The sequence below is a fragment of the Lichenostomus cassidix genome, chromosome 1 (assembly GCF_008360975.1).
Source record: "Lichenostomus cassidix isolate B80296 chromosome 1, HeHo_3.0, whole genome shotgun sequence".
Taxonomy (NCBI): Eukaryota; Metazoa; Chordata; class Aves; order Passeriformes; family Meliphagidae; genus Lichenostomus; species Lichenostomus cassidix.
This window is the reverse complement of record NC_139479.1, coordinates 70,022,045-70,037,932: the sequence shown is the minus strand read 5'-3', so window position 1 is coordinate 70,037,932 and position 15,888 is coordinate 70,022,045. Positions and strand designations below refer to the sequence as shown.

Here is a 15,888-nt window from a genome sequence, read left to right as displayed (position 1 = left end):
CTAAAGACTAGATCAGACAGCTGACTGAAATTGAAAACCTGATACCAGAGCACAGTCTGATCTTCATACCAAAGCCAGCACACATTGCTATATAGACAGGCTTTTATATAGATTTACTGCTTATCACAAATATCATGGAACTTTGCATACCATGCAGAAATTTCTGCAGCCTGCTAAAACTATAAACTTAAAACTACAAATGAGCAACTAAACATTCTTTCTTCTGTTTAATGGCCATGATCTGATCTCTCCACCTTATTATATTACCCCATTTAGTAGCAACTACATGATTCTATAAGCCACAGAAACTGTTTTCATTTAATACATTTGGTAGGTTATTTATTTTAATTTCTGGATTCTTTATTTCATAGAAGTTAATGTTTTCTTTGGCGTTACGTGGTCTAAAGACTTAGAATTAAGTTGATTTTTCAAAATGCCTAGGTTTTGTCAATTTAGGCATTGTAACAAAACAATATGGTATCACAAACCCTTTGGTGCCCATGTTTGATGTGTGTAGAGGAAATACCATAATTATTGCAGAAAATTATTCCTGAGTAATACAATTCCACTGATTGCACTAAGTAAGTTGGAAGTTCTCTCCTGCCATTATGAAATTGCAGTTATGATATTGAACAATTGTATTTATATACAATTTGATTAGAGGTTTTAATATACTCTGGCAGACATTTATCTCACAATTTAAACTTATGACTGCATGGACCATTTCTTAGGATATTATAGTCTTTAGGTTTTAACAAAGTATCCTCTGGGGTAAATAAGCACATTAACTGATTTTTGTGAGTTAGTAAAATATGGTTTGTGGTTTCTTAAAAATTTGCTGTCATAGAACTATTCTATGTTTTATTTTTTCTTCTCAGTGAATTTGGGAGGACTTAGATGGACTGTCAAAATTCATAAGTTGATTAAAAATAATTTCAAAATACATAATTTAAAATAATTTCAATAAGTTGTAATTAAAGTTTTAAAACTTTTAAAATATTTTTCACTTTCCACTTAAAGCTAACAATGTTTGTCAAAGCTAGAAACGTTGCTGAAGTCTTTACTAATACAGACATAAAAACAATCTGTTGAATGTTGACTAGCAGTATTATCTTTTATTAAAAAAAAAATCACTGAAGTAAAAAAAGTTGGCAGAGTTGAAATCCTAGGTTTGATCTTGGAAATTACCATGGTGTCATGACATGCAACAAAGCAGAATCATAATTTTGACAGCATTTGAACTTCTGTGGGTGTCTCAGTGCCCAGAAAGTTTCCTTATTTAGGGAAGTCCATGTATTTGTGACTCCCTCTAGTGGATCGCTTTCTCACCTCTAGGAAATGTTCTCCATATTAAATTCATGTGACATGAAACATCCAGATGTCTTTGTTTTCATGGTGAGGATCTGATTCCATTATCATGGACAGGCTGAATGTGTTTGTGTGCATCTCCACTCATTATCACACACTTTGCAATATATCTTTTTGAAGGGTTTTTTTCATAATGGGGTTGCTGATAATCATATCTATTTATATGTGCAACTAATGTTAATCCATTTGCAGATGGAACATTCTCTTTTTTTCTGTTCCACAAACCTCTTCTGTTTCCCCGACTTTCATTTACATGACTGTATTCCGGAGATGTCTGCAGTTTGCCTTAATTATTATTTAATTACATTTCAGGTACCACCAAGGTAAATCTTGTGAAGATCCCTTCAACTGCTTCCAGTCCTCGAGACACTGCTCTGGCTGCTGTTATTTGCAGTGCACTTGCAACAGTGCTCTTGGCTCTTCTCATCCTTTGCGTTATCTATTGCAAGAGGCAGTTCATGGAGAAGAAACCAAGCTGTGAGTTTCCAGTTATTACTGTTTCTTTGTAATATTTATACAATGGTATTAGTTTGGCAGATTTCTCTGTAGGTAAAGGGATGAAATGTCTACATTATTCAAGTAGTTTTAGCATTGAGATGGTCAATGTAGCAAAGCCCAGGACTCCATCCAAGCTTGCCAGCCCAGTGTGGAAGTTCCAGCTGCTACTGAGAAAATGCTGTGTAAATGCCCAGAAATAATCCAGCTGTAACAATTCCATGCTATACTCTGCTAGATGCTACACAGATATATTTGGACCATTCATGATCCAAGCTGGGATATTACAGAGTTGCAATGTCAATGTGGAAATACCAGTTGGAAAGATCTATGCATCAAATGCTATTGTGAAACACAGATTGGGTCATCAAGATAATGAACGTGGCCAGTGTAGATCAGAGATTTGTCCATAACAGTTTTTGTTTTATGGGCATATTCAAGATGAATTAAAGCCTAAGAGAGTTAGATTTGTAAATTTCTTTTAAATCCATAACAGCTCATAAATGTAATTTTTTTATAATAAACATTTTTCTGCCTCTTAATTTAAATTAAGATAAAAGTCAAAAGCACTCTAGTTCCCATTTATAGTTTTATAAAACTTCTATTAAAATATGTTTATAGCATCTAATGAACCCTAGATGCCAAACAAGAGTTAATATCTAGGATGAATTGATGTTATCACTGCTTTCAGCACAAGCATAAATAAAAAGGTTTAAAGAGACATTGTAAGAATTGTTCCTAACCTAGAATTTGCTTTACAGCACATGAGTTTTGAGAAATTCTGACATAGTGAATTCAAATTTCATTTAGTGAAGTGTGGTAACTCGTTTGCCTTGGTCTACAATTATAGAGATTAAAGGAAGTCTGCTGCTAATATAAAGCTCTTTAAGATAATGTAAACAAAATCCCAGTGGCTGAAAGCTGACTCTGGAAAATTTCAGAGAGGAATCACTGAGAATGGTTAAACACTGCAAAAATGTAACAGTGAATAAGATACACTCTCAGATCATCAAAATGGGAGCAGATGTCTTCCTAGAAGAGGCTGTAGTTGAACCAGCTGTTCTAGGTTTTGTTGCAAAATCTGTGGTTTACATTATAGGAAGCCACATGGTCATTGTGAATCTTTCAATTGGAAAATGTCTGGACATACTTTATAGAATGACATTTTTGCATTCTGTGAAGACAGAGAGGGGTCCAAGCAGGAAAAAGGGTAACACTAACACAGATTTTATTCTTTGTTCAAAGGGTCTCTGAGATCACAAGACATTCACTACGATGGCTCTGAGTTATCATGTTTTGATAGACCACGGCTGAATGAATATGACCACAGAACGTGTTGCCAGTGCCAAAGAAGTGCATCACAGACATGTGGTATGTTAGGTCTACTGAAAGGTGGCTTTATTTTATCTGACACTGGAGTTGTGACAATTAAATGTAACAACAGAGCTAATGCTGTCAAACTATCCTTTGTCCTCAGCTCATTCCTTAGTAAGCAGAAAGGATTTTTAAGTAGTATTTGGGTGGGGTTTTTTTGTTTTTTCCTGTGTTCATTTCAGTGACTTCACTTGTAAAAAAATATTAAATTGTCTCTCTCATTTCTTTCTGATAAAATTAGCACTGCATCTGGCTTTGAGACTTAAATTGGTGTGAAAGATTTACCAGACAGTATTTAAGAATGTGGTATGAATGCTAAAGGACATTAACAACCTGGACAATTCAAATCATTGCCATTTTGTGAAGTCCTGTCAGAACAGATGCAGTTTTGACATTAAGAAATACATAATTTAGCACAAAAGCACAGGCTTAACTATCATCCTGATACGTTAACTCAGAATGGTTCCACTTACATGTATTCATTTGAGAAGCAAATCAATTTTAAAAGTAGATACTCATGACTGGCAAGGGCTTGGCTTTTATAAATAATTCAATTTTAAAGGAATAAAGAATCTGGTTTTGCAGCAAGAAATCTCTTTCCTCAGTCATGTATTATAATGTAACTGGCAAACTAATACTAAAGTTTGAAAAAGAACAGAGACTAAGTTTATACAGAGCTTTGACAGTTTTAACACTATTAAATTAATTTTCATTCCGTAGGACCAGTTCACTTGATTCCCTCTCTGTGCTGTGATGAAACCTGTAGCATGGAGCACAGCAGTCACAGTTGTGCTTTCAACTCACAGACCACACTTAATGAAAGGTAACTTAGTTTTACAAATGTGTGTTAAATATTAAGTATTTTTTTAAGCAGTCAAATTAATATTTATACAGATACAACAGCTGTTTGAAGTGGAATGAGGGATTTTGAGGAACTGTAGCCATATCATCCCACGTTGTGCAAGAACAGGTTTATGGTGAAAAAATTGACTTTAAGTATTACTTAGTAAATACTGACATGATACATGGGTTTCTCTGAAGAAGTGGCTTCTCTCACAAGCAGATAATCTTCCTTTTACTCTTTGGCACCTTAGAGGCTTTGGGCACCCCCTCTTCTGCTGTTGGTTAGCAAATTGCTGCATAAACCTATGAATCTGGGGGGATTGAGATACAGTTCACAAGTGACATGAAGATTTTTTTTTGGGGACTCTTTAGTATGGAAGATTTGAAATATCTATTATTTCTGAATTTCTAGCAGATTTTAACCTTTCTTTTCTCCTGATCAGCTGAGTATAAGTGCAGTAGTAGAGTAGTTGTTTTTACAGCAGTGCCACGAGCTAAATATATAAAATGTATCATGTCCTTCAGAGTTTCCTGGTTACAGATTTTAACACAGGATGTATTTATTTCTTTTAGCTAGAATAATTTTCCATATAAGGTTTAAATTAGTCTTCAGCTGTTTTGTTCTTATGGCCACATGCAGCTAAAAATGTAGAGGCATCTTCTTCGTAAGTATTGTTTGTGCAAGGTGACTTAGCGACCTAAGTACAAATATCTAAATTTTCTGTAACAACTTGTTTAAATACCGACAAGCTTGAGTCATCCTTGTATACCACCAAGGCTGACAAATTGAGAGTTGTGTACTTTTTGAGGAATCTTTTGGTTAAGGCTTTAAAAATAGCTATAATATCCATGCTATGTGGACATCAAAGATCCTGTGGTTCCTTCCAGTAGAAATGGAGTTTGTGCCAATTTCCTTTGCCAGAATAATGTATTTCCTTCAATTGTGGTGCAATGTCCTGACTTTTGGCCTCATCTGTGAAAATGCTTTGTGTATATATCAAAGCTATTAAAGCATCATGTTTTGGAAATGAGTAAGGCTACTTAAAATCTGTTATAGGCATGTTAATGAGGTAACAATGTTAGTGAGCTTTGTCACACTGCAGATCAGTCTTAATACAGCCATTGCATTTTTATAAATCTGCAGATGGTTGTTGGAAATAAAACATAACATTCTGGTTTTGTTAATACTTATTTTGGTGTATATAAAGTGAAAAACACTACTGGACTTTTAACAGTGTTTGGCACATGTCACTATTATCATGCACTTTAGAAACACTTGAGGTAGATAATACTGTTTCCACTTCTACTTTCTTCCATTTTCCATAAAATAAAAATAATGCTTGCTCTTCTTTAGTATGTCCTTTCCATGTAAAAGAGAATAGGAGAAAAACCTTTTGCGTTTTGAAGGCCAGACAGAACAAGCTGAAAAATGTAAAGTGAATGAGTTTTCAGGTTTGAAGCAAACACAAAGTTTCAAGCAGTCTTGTTGCCTATTTCATTCTCCCAGCCAGAAGCCACTTTACTTCTATTAGATGTTTGTCTATCTAGAGTTTGGGGGGGAAGAACAACCAAAACCCCCCTAGTGTTGAAGATTCCAGAGTCTGCCCAACCATCTTTGTTGCTGCACTTTAAGCCTGTTACATCTTGTCTTAATACTCCCCCTCCCCATGCACTGAGACCAAAAAAAATTCTTTCTTCTTTGTGACAGTGTTTGTATCTGAACACTACTATAGTATTTTTGTTGTATTTCTGACTGTAAACAACCCCAGTTGTATTTCATATTTTCTGGAATCCTGGATTCACTGTCTGAAGTAGTGTTTACCAGAGCTTTTCTCATTTCCAAACAAGGAGCAAACAGTATTCCTTCTCAAAAGAATTTGTTTGGACAGGATGTCTCTATACTATTAATATAACCCTGTTAAACCTCCTTGAAATATCTATAATTATGAATGACAATAATTATAACACTGATAATATTTTCGGGACTGCTTTGTAAACCATATGCCTTTTATTCTTCTGCAGAGCTTCTGATTCTGTTGGCGAAATGATTCCTGCTTTCCTTGGTTCTCTTTCACACTCTACCTGTGGAGACATTCCAGATGCTTGGCCTCTTATGCAAAACTCAGCTTGTTGTGACAGCATTTCTATCTGTGAATCATATTCAGAACTGGCTGGAGGATCTGCAAAATCCTGCAGCCCTGAGACTGAAAATGCAGCCACTGTTGAATTGGATAATAACCAGGAACTAAGTGAAGTACTTATTTCAGCTAAGTCTCTTGATGGAAATGTTGCGAAGTCCTTTGAAATCTCCGAACACAGAACATGCATAGAAGTTTCATCACTTCAGAGCTCAGTGACTGCTGAAACCCAGCCAAAGACAAAGTGTAATGGAACAACAAATGACTCTACAGACTGATAAAGAGGTAAAAAACATAACTACAAAGGAGAGAGAATGAGTGGTCCAGGCATGTAGAGCTAGATAAAAATAGAATTCTAAGTAGTTTTAGGGTCATATTTCTCCACAGGTTACACCTAACTATTGCTGAAATAAATTAATCTTCTACAAAAGATCCAGCAGTTTCACATTTTTAAATCATTAACTGAATTTGAAAGGTGTAATTATGCAAACTGTGGTGTTGATATAATATTAACCAGAATACAGGGGTAAGTCTATACATCAGTCAGCTTTTATCAAGGAATTTTTTCATTAAATTTCAGGGGAAAAATTCAGTTTAATAGCCTTATGACCAAACTGTTATATGAGGCTAGCCTTTGTTTATGAGGGAGAACTGAGGGATTCTTTGCTTATTGTAAACAAAGTATAAAAGACATACAAGTGTTCATCTAAAAATACTTACTCCTCTCTGTGGAGTAACAGAAGTAGAAACAGAAGGGAATCTCAAATGCCTTCTAAAGCCATTCATATTCTCACATCATCAGATAAAACATAAGTTTGTCCATAAAAGACAGCTTAATTATAAAAGCTCAGAGAAAATGCAGGTCTGAGATCAAAATGCAAAGAGGTGATGAACAGTTGTTTCAACTATGTAACAGTGAAACTGTCACAAAAAGTCACACTGCTACTGCTTCATCATTATATCTTTTTGAATATTAGCTGTGCTCTGTATTTTTGAAATGGAATTTTCTACTAATGGAAGTAACCTGGAGGATCAAGTAACTGATGTGTGAAGGAATCCCAAATTATGGCCTGCGTGCTGATGACAAGTGGTGTTGTTACTCCAGGCTTATGCAGGCTGTGGCTAGAAAGCTGAACGAGTCTCCTGTGCATGAACTCAGGGGCAGGAACACAAGAAGTTGCCACTAATATTAACAATACTCTAAACTTAATTAAGAAAATTATGCTATCTGTAATTACAAAAATTTGGGGCCATCTGCAGAAATAGAACTGCATTCCTTTGATCCTCTTCCATTTGGTTTGCATGCCACTTCTGTGTTGTTCCTAAATATGAAGTAGAAAGTAATTAGTATTTAGCAAAAACATGCATATTCTGAAAACATGTAAGTGCAATAGTTCCTTTGTAAATCCAGCCTTAATTTTTTAGGTGACATTGTCCAGAGGAGGAAAGGGAAGGGAACTGACTTTTAAACCAAGAATTGTTTTGCCATTAAAGTCAATGGAACTTGTCACCCTGAAAATCTGCCACTGTCACTGACAGTGGCAGCCTTATCCAGATGGCACATATTTCTCTCCATGTATTATTTACAATAAAAAGTTCTGTCTGTAACGATGCTGGGCACTACTTGCCCATGTGTCAGATAGCAGCTCTCAGTTTCATTTTTGTGTGTGCTCAGTGTCATTAGGTGACAGTTGTATTCTGTAGCTGTGTGTAGGAAGGGACAATGACACGGGTATGACTGCAAATCTCAACACTGCTACTTCCCAGCTCTATTGATGTTTTAAGGCAATATATATCCATATTAACAAGATGTAAAAAATCAGAAGTTTGTGGGTGTTTTCCCACTAAACCATGCATCAGCTTCAGAGGTAGGCGATTAATATTATTTAAGAGTTTTCTTAGATCAAAAGAACCACAAATTTTCAAAATACAACTACAAAAATTAGCTTTTATTTCACTATATTACTTTATAACTTTATTTACTATAACTTCTTTATTTACTATAACTTTTATTTACTATATGACTTTATTTACTGTTATGGTATATGAACTGTAAATTTTCCTTTTAATTCCTACATGTATGGAGACATCTTTTCTAGCATCTCAAAATCCTGTATTCTTTGATAGTTTTCTACTGCCCTCTATTACTACTGAGATGTGTGTATAATTTTCAATAATCAAGGTCTTTGGGAGGGTTAAGTTTTTCTTCATTTTTTTTCCCTTTAATAGACTTTACTGATGCATTTTGTAGAATTTCTCCACATTCAGACTCTACAGTGCATCATTATGTGTGCATTTTTGGCAGAGAAATTTCAGCAGTGTTCATGGGACAGGACCAGGACTAGACTTACCTGAGATGTATTTTCAGGCTGAACACTCCAAGCTGTACAACTCCAAGAAAATTATTTCATCTCAGTCAATATCATTTTTTCCCATTTGCCATTCATCTTTCATGTATTTTTGAAATATTTTGAGGGAAGGATGATCTTTGTAGTGCCTGTGGATGTTCTACAGTTTTGCATAGGTCAATGTTTTGTTATTATATTTCAGAAGAAATAATAACATAAAATCAGAATATAGCATATTTTTATATATGTACACACAAGTACAAACGTTTTAATGTGGGTTTTAATACAGGTTTAATCTTCAGGTTTAGGTGAATTTTTACAGCAAGCAGTAAGTATAACCTCTACTCTTTCAGTGTTCAGTCAAATATAGAGGTACACACAGGTTTCTTATGAATTTATGTAACCACCCTCCTGTCACTTTTTTTAGGGACTGGAGCTATTTCTCTCAGCACTAAAGCTGAATGCTTCCCTTACGTTCCCCTGCTGATTCTCATCAAACATAGTCTGGTCTTCAGTGTTGCATGGTTTCCAAACCAGCCAGGAAAAAATGGCATCATTTCACACCTTGCGAGCAGTTGGCTCTGAGCTGTAACAGCTGGGAAGTGAAACCTCAAGGAGCATCCTACGAGGATCCTGAAAGTGGATTTATGACCTTTTGCGTCTCTTTTTCTGTTCCCTCAGAGTCTCGAAATGTCTAATGGAGTGAGCTTAATAGTATATGTAAACACAGCAAGAAAAACAAATACTTCAGTATGTTTAGGGGGGTCTCTTCAATATGGCTAGAGGTGTCAGAAGATGTGGGACAACATGGTGCCAGTTGCTCTGCCTGCAGATTTGTGCATGCATTAGGATTTTTTTTCTGCTGGTTCTAATTTTAAATAATATTCCTGCTATTGAAGGACATAAAAAAATCCCATTTCTATTTATGCAAGGATCACCTATTAATGAACTGAAGCTTTTATTAGGTATTACATTCTAGTCAATAAGCTAGTTTGGGGAGTTAAAGAATTAGCGTGTTACAGTATGTATGGTTGAAGTGCCCTCCGTCCAATTATTACATTTTGGGAGGTGGCATTGTTCTCTTAAATGTAGCAGGAGATTAGCTTTAAATTAGATTTAGTTTCATGAAGGTCAGACATATAGATAAGGATATTGTGTTTAATTAGTAGTCTCAGTATTGGAATACAGCACTTCTTGTTATAGCATGTAATTTTGGATGTTGAAATAATTGTAATCAGCTATCAAATCAAAGTGTCAGACTATAGCAGGTGTGCCATGAAAGTATTTATACAGTGAGGCTGTTACCAAGATTTTTTATTAATGCATTATTTTAAAGCATCAAGCTTCATGACCTGATTCATTCATTTAGGAGTCCCTTTCATTCAAGACACTCTGTCCTCCTCACTGTAGTACTGTGTCAATTCAAATTTTCCACATAAAATGTAAAAAAGTGGTTTGCTTTATCACATCCCTTCATACCATTTTCTTCCAGCCATTTTTATCCCTGAAATAGTTTTTGCTTCTGTGGATAATCCCAGTAACCTCTACTGATTCATTACTCTCAACAGGCTCACACTTGTCTGTGATGAACTCTAGCAATTATTCTTTAAAGTACCCAATGTACCTTGGCTAAAGCAAAGCAATCAGCAAAACAGATGCAAATTTGCAATAAATATTATTCATCTTTCCACACATGGTTTGTGTGGCAATGGAAATGTTGAGACAGTATTCAGAATCCATTATGGAAAAAGACCTTTGCTTTGAAGCACACAGAAGAAGGTTGGACCTGCACAAGAATAGCTAAAGCCAGTACAGGCAGCCATGGCAGGGAGATGCTCCAGCTCTTCCCCAGTGAGGTTATTCATTTGTGCAAAAGCCATCAATAACAGTACCCAAATTTAAACCAAAGTGAACGAGTAATTTTTTTGCTGTTGTTTGGTTTGGTGTTTTTGGTAGTAGATACCATCTTTTGGTCACTGATGGAATAATAAGCAGTTATACCATACAATTACTCAGATAAATCCTTTCAAGTATATATTTAAATATGAGTAGTTTTGAATAATTTCTTTGTATACTTTCATACATTTAAGAAGTTACAAAATATGATTTTTCATTATATGTGCATGAAAAGATGTGTGCTTCTTTGTATATATTTTGTAAATAGAAAAAATATCCAATGTGCATTTCAGTAAATGGCAAAATATTTTAGAACATACAGAGATTTAACTTTTCACTAATAACAGTTCTTGAAAAAGCAATGTTCAAATGTTTTGCCAGCCTCTGCCACAGTAAGTGTGTTTTCCCATTGGAATTTAAATTTTGTTTGGTTTTTTTTTGTCCAGCAGCCCTAGAGAAGGATACTCATTTTTTAAAATGAGGGACAGATAGCTTGAGAGCAGATTGGGAGGAAAAACTTAAAGAGAGTGTTTTTTTAAATATATGTGTATATTTGTATATACTTTTTTTTTAATTTAACCAAATTGGTCTTTTGTATATTGCCTGTGGCAAGCAATGTTGTACATGCCAACAGAAAACATACACTATCACTGCCGTTAGACTGCCCACATATCATGTCTTACAGGGACTTACAGTGCTGTTTTAAATACTCCTTTAAAAATGTAAATTAAAATCTTGTATAAATTGTTTTGTAAGACTTTTTCTACTTGTGAATAAAATGTTACGTGAACCAGTCTTGGTTTGTTGATCTCAAATTAATAATAGCATTCTATACAAATTTAGTGATCAATTCTTCTAATCTTTTTAGAATTCCATAATGGCGTATTTGTATTAAGGTTATGGTGGAATTGTGTACTTCGTTTTGAGATGTTTGCTGTTTAGCAGTAACATCATTCTTCAAGCTGGAGGATCCTGGAGAAGCTGGAAGTTAACATCAATGCTTAATATCATAGTGCTTCAAAACTGTTTAAAAATTCTGCTTCTCAAAAAAGGAGGAGGAAAAAGCTGGTAAGCACCACACATTGCTGTCTTTATGATGATTAGAAAAGAGAACCTGGTGCTCCACATGAGAGGCTGTTTCAGACAGGACAAATAAGTAAATAATGAGAGTAGCTGTATTTATGAAGTAGGATTGGAGTCATGACCCCAATTTAAATGATTAAGAAAGGAATGGCACAGTCTGACTGACAATAGTAGAAGACTAAGAAGAAAGAGTAATTTGATAATTGCATAAAATTGGTCCTTATGATAAAGCCATAAGCAGTGACTGGAAACTGAATCCAGATAAGGATGGCAGATAACATAAAGCCAGGGTGCTTGTGCTGAACTGTGAGAGCACTGTTGGTTTTTGGGGGGAAAAATCTGGGGGAAGCTTGAAAGCTGCTCTGTCCTTGTTGCTGGTTTAGTCTAGTAAATTTCATACTGGTTCTTCTCTGTGTATTGCTGTTATTTCTATGGTCTTTGAAGTACATAATTGAGAGCTTAACTGGAGTTCACCTTCCCAGAATGGCAAGGACTCCTTACACCCCTGTGCCCCTGTGCCGCCCTCCTGAGCAGCCTTCTACTTGTTTTCTGCTGTGACTGTCAGAAGTGGCAGCAGTTCACATGCCCAGCCCACCTGAGTGTCCTCAGAGTTCACTTGGAGGTGTGCAAGTCTGCAGAGCAGCACGTGGCATGTTTGGGAGGTCACTTTGTGCCAAGACAGGGAGATTCATGACTCTCAGCACTGCCAGGATTGCAATGGAGTGCCCCTAAAAAAAAGAAAAATCAAGAAATAAACAGTAATTGAAAAGCAGATGTTTATTCTATCTGGCAATGAAGTACAACCCAGAACATGTGATACACATGACCACAAAACTTGCATAGACATTTGCTCGTGTCAGTTACTATATAAATGTCATTAACAAGGCTGAGATTTTTCCAGCCAAGCTTTCCAGAAAACCTACAAAAATCCCACCCACCCCAAATTCCCTGCTTGCATTGCTATTCAGTACAACAGTATTTCCTGCCTTTTCTACAAGGTAGACCAAACCCTTAATCCAGTGCTCCTCATCCTACCAGGAGTTTGAGATCACATGGCTTTTCCCTTTGTTGTGGGCTCTTTCAGGGCCTTTGGTTTGCATTCCTATGAAGTCCCTCCAAGCAACAACCTTCATGCATTAAATTAATCCTCTCGCTGCCTTTGGTGATGGAGGTTTAGATCGCTACCTGCAGCACATTCCAGCACAGACACTGCTGCTTTGTTTTGCCCTTTAGAAAATGGGGAATGGAAGGAGAGTGCAGTGTTTTATCAGGCACGGAGCAAGCTGAGGCTGGGCACTGCAGAGCAGAGCCACACAATGCACACTTTGTGCTGGCAGGGTGCAATTTAATCCATATTTAGTTTTGGCCTGAGTGATGGTGAAACCCACTTGCTCCTCACATAGCACATGAGCCATTTCGATTATGTCTGATAAGGTAGCACTTTCAATGGGATAAAAATAATAGGGGGTGGATTTGCTGGGGAGCCTGCTGGTTTCCACAACAGCACTGAATGATGGGATTAGAGGAAATGTTTTCTAATAGCCTACTGATGGAGGGGGTGGCAGATTGGGGGCACACTGAGGCTTCTACACAGCACCATAGCTTCAACAGCAGGGTCAGTTGAGTAGGACTGAGGAGGTTTTCCCATCATTTGATTTTCTAAATCCTTATCGCACTTGGATTATTTTCCTTTTTTCTTCTTCTGTTTTTCTTTTTTGTTGACCTGACAAAGGGAAATTTGGCTTGTTCAAAAGGTTATAAATGACATTTTTCTGAAGCACTCATGGAAAAACAGACAAAAAGAGAAGGCAGCTTTTAGAAAGTGCTTCCCCTGAGCCTCAGTCTTTGTCAAGTTTTCCACTTCTTCCACCCAGGTCTCAGTCTCAGTTTATGGGTGGACAATTCACATGCAAAAATCTCCCATTAAGTATAGCAGCTAATATACCAAAATCTGGTTGTAACCAACAGTTTAAGGGAGAGCACTGATTAACAGCTTAGCAAAAATGATACAATTGGAATTCAAGAGATCATTTTGATTAGCTCCAGATCTGGATCAGACAGTTTTCACTGGAACATAACGATAAACATACATAAATACAGAATGTGTACAAAATAATAAACCAGTCACCTTGCACATGACCTAAAGCAAGACATTGTCTAGGTTAGCAATTTTATTGCTAAATCCTTAAACTTGTGGAAATTATAGAACACTGTGGACCAAGTCAGGAGAGACCTATACACTACCCAAACATTTATTCTGCATGTGGCAGAGATTACAAAATGAACTGAGAACATTAAAAAAAAAAAAAAGAAATTACTAAACGTTTTGTTTCAATTATTTAAAATGCCTTTCAGCCCAGGAATCCAAGTGCCCTAGACATTTCATAGGCCAATATGAGAGCCTTAGGGGGAAAAAAGGAAGTTACTGTAAAGACTTACAGCCAGTCCACTATGGCTCCCTTCCAGGACTTTCAGAGCAGCACACTGGAATATTCACGAGTGGATGCAGTCTCTCTGCTGAGGTCAGCAGCACCCAGAGGCTCTGCCTGGCCCTGCCAAGGAGCTGAGACTGCAGAAGCTGCTCTAATGCTCTTCAGCTGGTGGGGATCTCCAGGATGTTTGTGATGGAGATGTTCTGTGCCTGCAGGTGCCTCTGCTTCTACACAGTGGGTGTTCAACAGGATATTCACCCAATATCAAACAGAACAGCCGCAGAGGTTATTCGTTATGAAAATAAGAATAATGAGAAGAGGATATCTAGCTTTTAGTGCACCAAAAAAAGAGCAAAACGAGCCATTATGTTGCAAAACATATTTTAAAAGCCAAAGTAAAGTACCAACCTACAGCCAAGTTTTTCCTCTAACTTCACGTTCGCCTAAGCACACATGAACTCTGCACCAGCCCAAAGCAAAGCGAGGCAGATCTGGAATCAGCAGACTAACAGCATTTACCACACCAGTTTTGTCCCTACTTTGCAAATGTGCTTTCTTGCATATTTATGTTGAATCCTGAAACATCTGGTAGCTGAGTTTAACAAGAAGAAATTCAGCAGCAAGTATCAGTTTGGCCATTTGTTTGGCCATTTGTTGTCTCTGTGTTTCAAGAGAAAAAAATACAGTTTTTGACCAGCCTGGGGCTGGTTTATGTTGTGAGATACAACAGCAGTTGTGTTCCTTTATCAGAGTCTCAGCTTTATTAAACCTTACTCCTCACTCTGTTGAACAATTGAAGTTAAGGGGATGCTGCACCTGTGCAAGAGTGAGAATATCTTTCTGACCGAGATACCAATACAGACCCATAATATTCCAGCAAATAACACTTGCATTTTGTCAAGATTCATCACACTTTTTTGATATTTTGAGACTAAGAGACAAAAGTCCTTGACTGAAAAAAATTATACACCTTGACAAAATGCTGTGAAAATTCACATAAGGGAGTTTTCTCTGGGAAGGTTTGTGCAGCTACTCTACATATTAAACCCTCAATCAACTGGAATCCTCAATTTAAGCAGTACCTTTAAATAGACTTTAAACTTTGGAGGATTTGTTGGTTACTCAAGACTAATCAATATCTTTATGGGCAAGAACTACCTCAAAGTTATGTTCATACACTGTTTTTTAACTGGTAGAACAGATGGACTCAGGCAGAAGAAACTCTAAATCCTTTAGGTGATAAGATGCCTATTGTATTGATGGGTTAATAGAATCGAGCCCTGTGGGTTCAGCCCTCTCATTAATACAATGAGAGAGGCTGTGGGATCTGCAGGGAAGAGCTCAAGAATGCCATAAATTACATCTCCTGTGGCTTTCAACAACAAATAGATAGAGTTTACTCAAGGTGTTGGCAAATGCTGTCATAAGGATTCCTGAGAAATACCTGAGTGCCAGATGAGGTTTCCTAATACACAGAGTGTCACTGAGGAGGGCTTGCTGCCTTTACAGCCCAGATGCTTTCTTTTCCTAGAGAAGAAACCTTTTTATTGTCTTTCTACAGTAAGTGGACTCTGGGCAGTGGGGAAAGCTGCAATAGCTGCAGGAGGTAGGGAAGAACAGGTAGCAGTGCTGGCACATCCAGCAGCCTCTTACAGCTCATTTCCCTCTGCAAGTCCCCAAGTTGTGCAGAGAGTAGCTGTGAAAATGCTTGGAAGCCTAAAAATCCTCAAAGATGCAATATTGCACCTTCTCTACCTTGCAAATGTATCAGTGTTTTAAGTGCACCAGCTGAGAGAGGTAAGTAAAAAGAAGTTTTTATCATCTGTTAGCTGAGGGGGTAAACCAAAAACAACTAAAAGTTTTGGACTCAAAGCCCCCTTGGATCTGCTTTTTATCCAGTTAAAGGTCTAC

General features: G+C 36.8%; 1 protein-coding gene and 1 long non-coding RNA gene across 5 annotated transcripts in view; one reads left to right on the top strand and one right to left on the bottom strand.

The window, feature by feature from the left end:
- TNFRSF19 (TNF receptor superfamily member 19) overlaps positions 1-11,257 on the top strand; it is a 57,537-nt gene extending 46,280 nt beyond the window's left edge. For all 4 annotated transcript variants that reach the window (XM_085062852.1, XM_085062863.1, XM_085062843.1 and 1 more), the window contains 5 exons: positions 1,681-1,845; positions 3,109-3,234; positions 3,958-4,060; positions 6,103-6,503; positions 8,994-11,257. In XM_085062852.1, the coding sequence (XP_084918978.1) occupies positions 1,681-1,845; positions 3,109-3,234; positions 3,958-4,060; positions 6,103-6,496 (788 nt within the window). In that variant the 3' untranslated portion in view covers positions 6,497-6,503; positions 8,994-11,257. The remainder of the gene's footprint in view (positions 1-1,680; positions 1,846-3,108; positions 3,235-3,957; positions 4,061-6,102; positions 6,504-8,993) is intronic.
- Positions 8,269-14,593, bottom strand: LOC146444868 (uncharacterized). The gene is made up of 3 exons (XR_014852701.1): positions 13,985-14,593; positions 12,141-12,273; positions 8,269-8,715 (listed from the first exon to the last, which is right to left on the bottom strand). It is a non-coding gene; the product is annotated as an uncharacterized LOC146444868 (long non-coding RNA).
- Between the last annotated feature and the right edge of the window lie 1,295 nt (positions 14,594-15,888).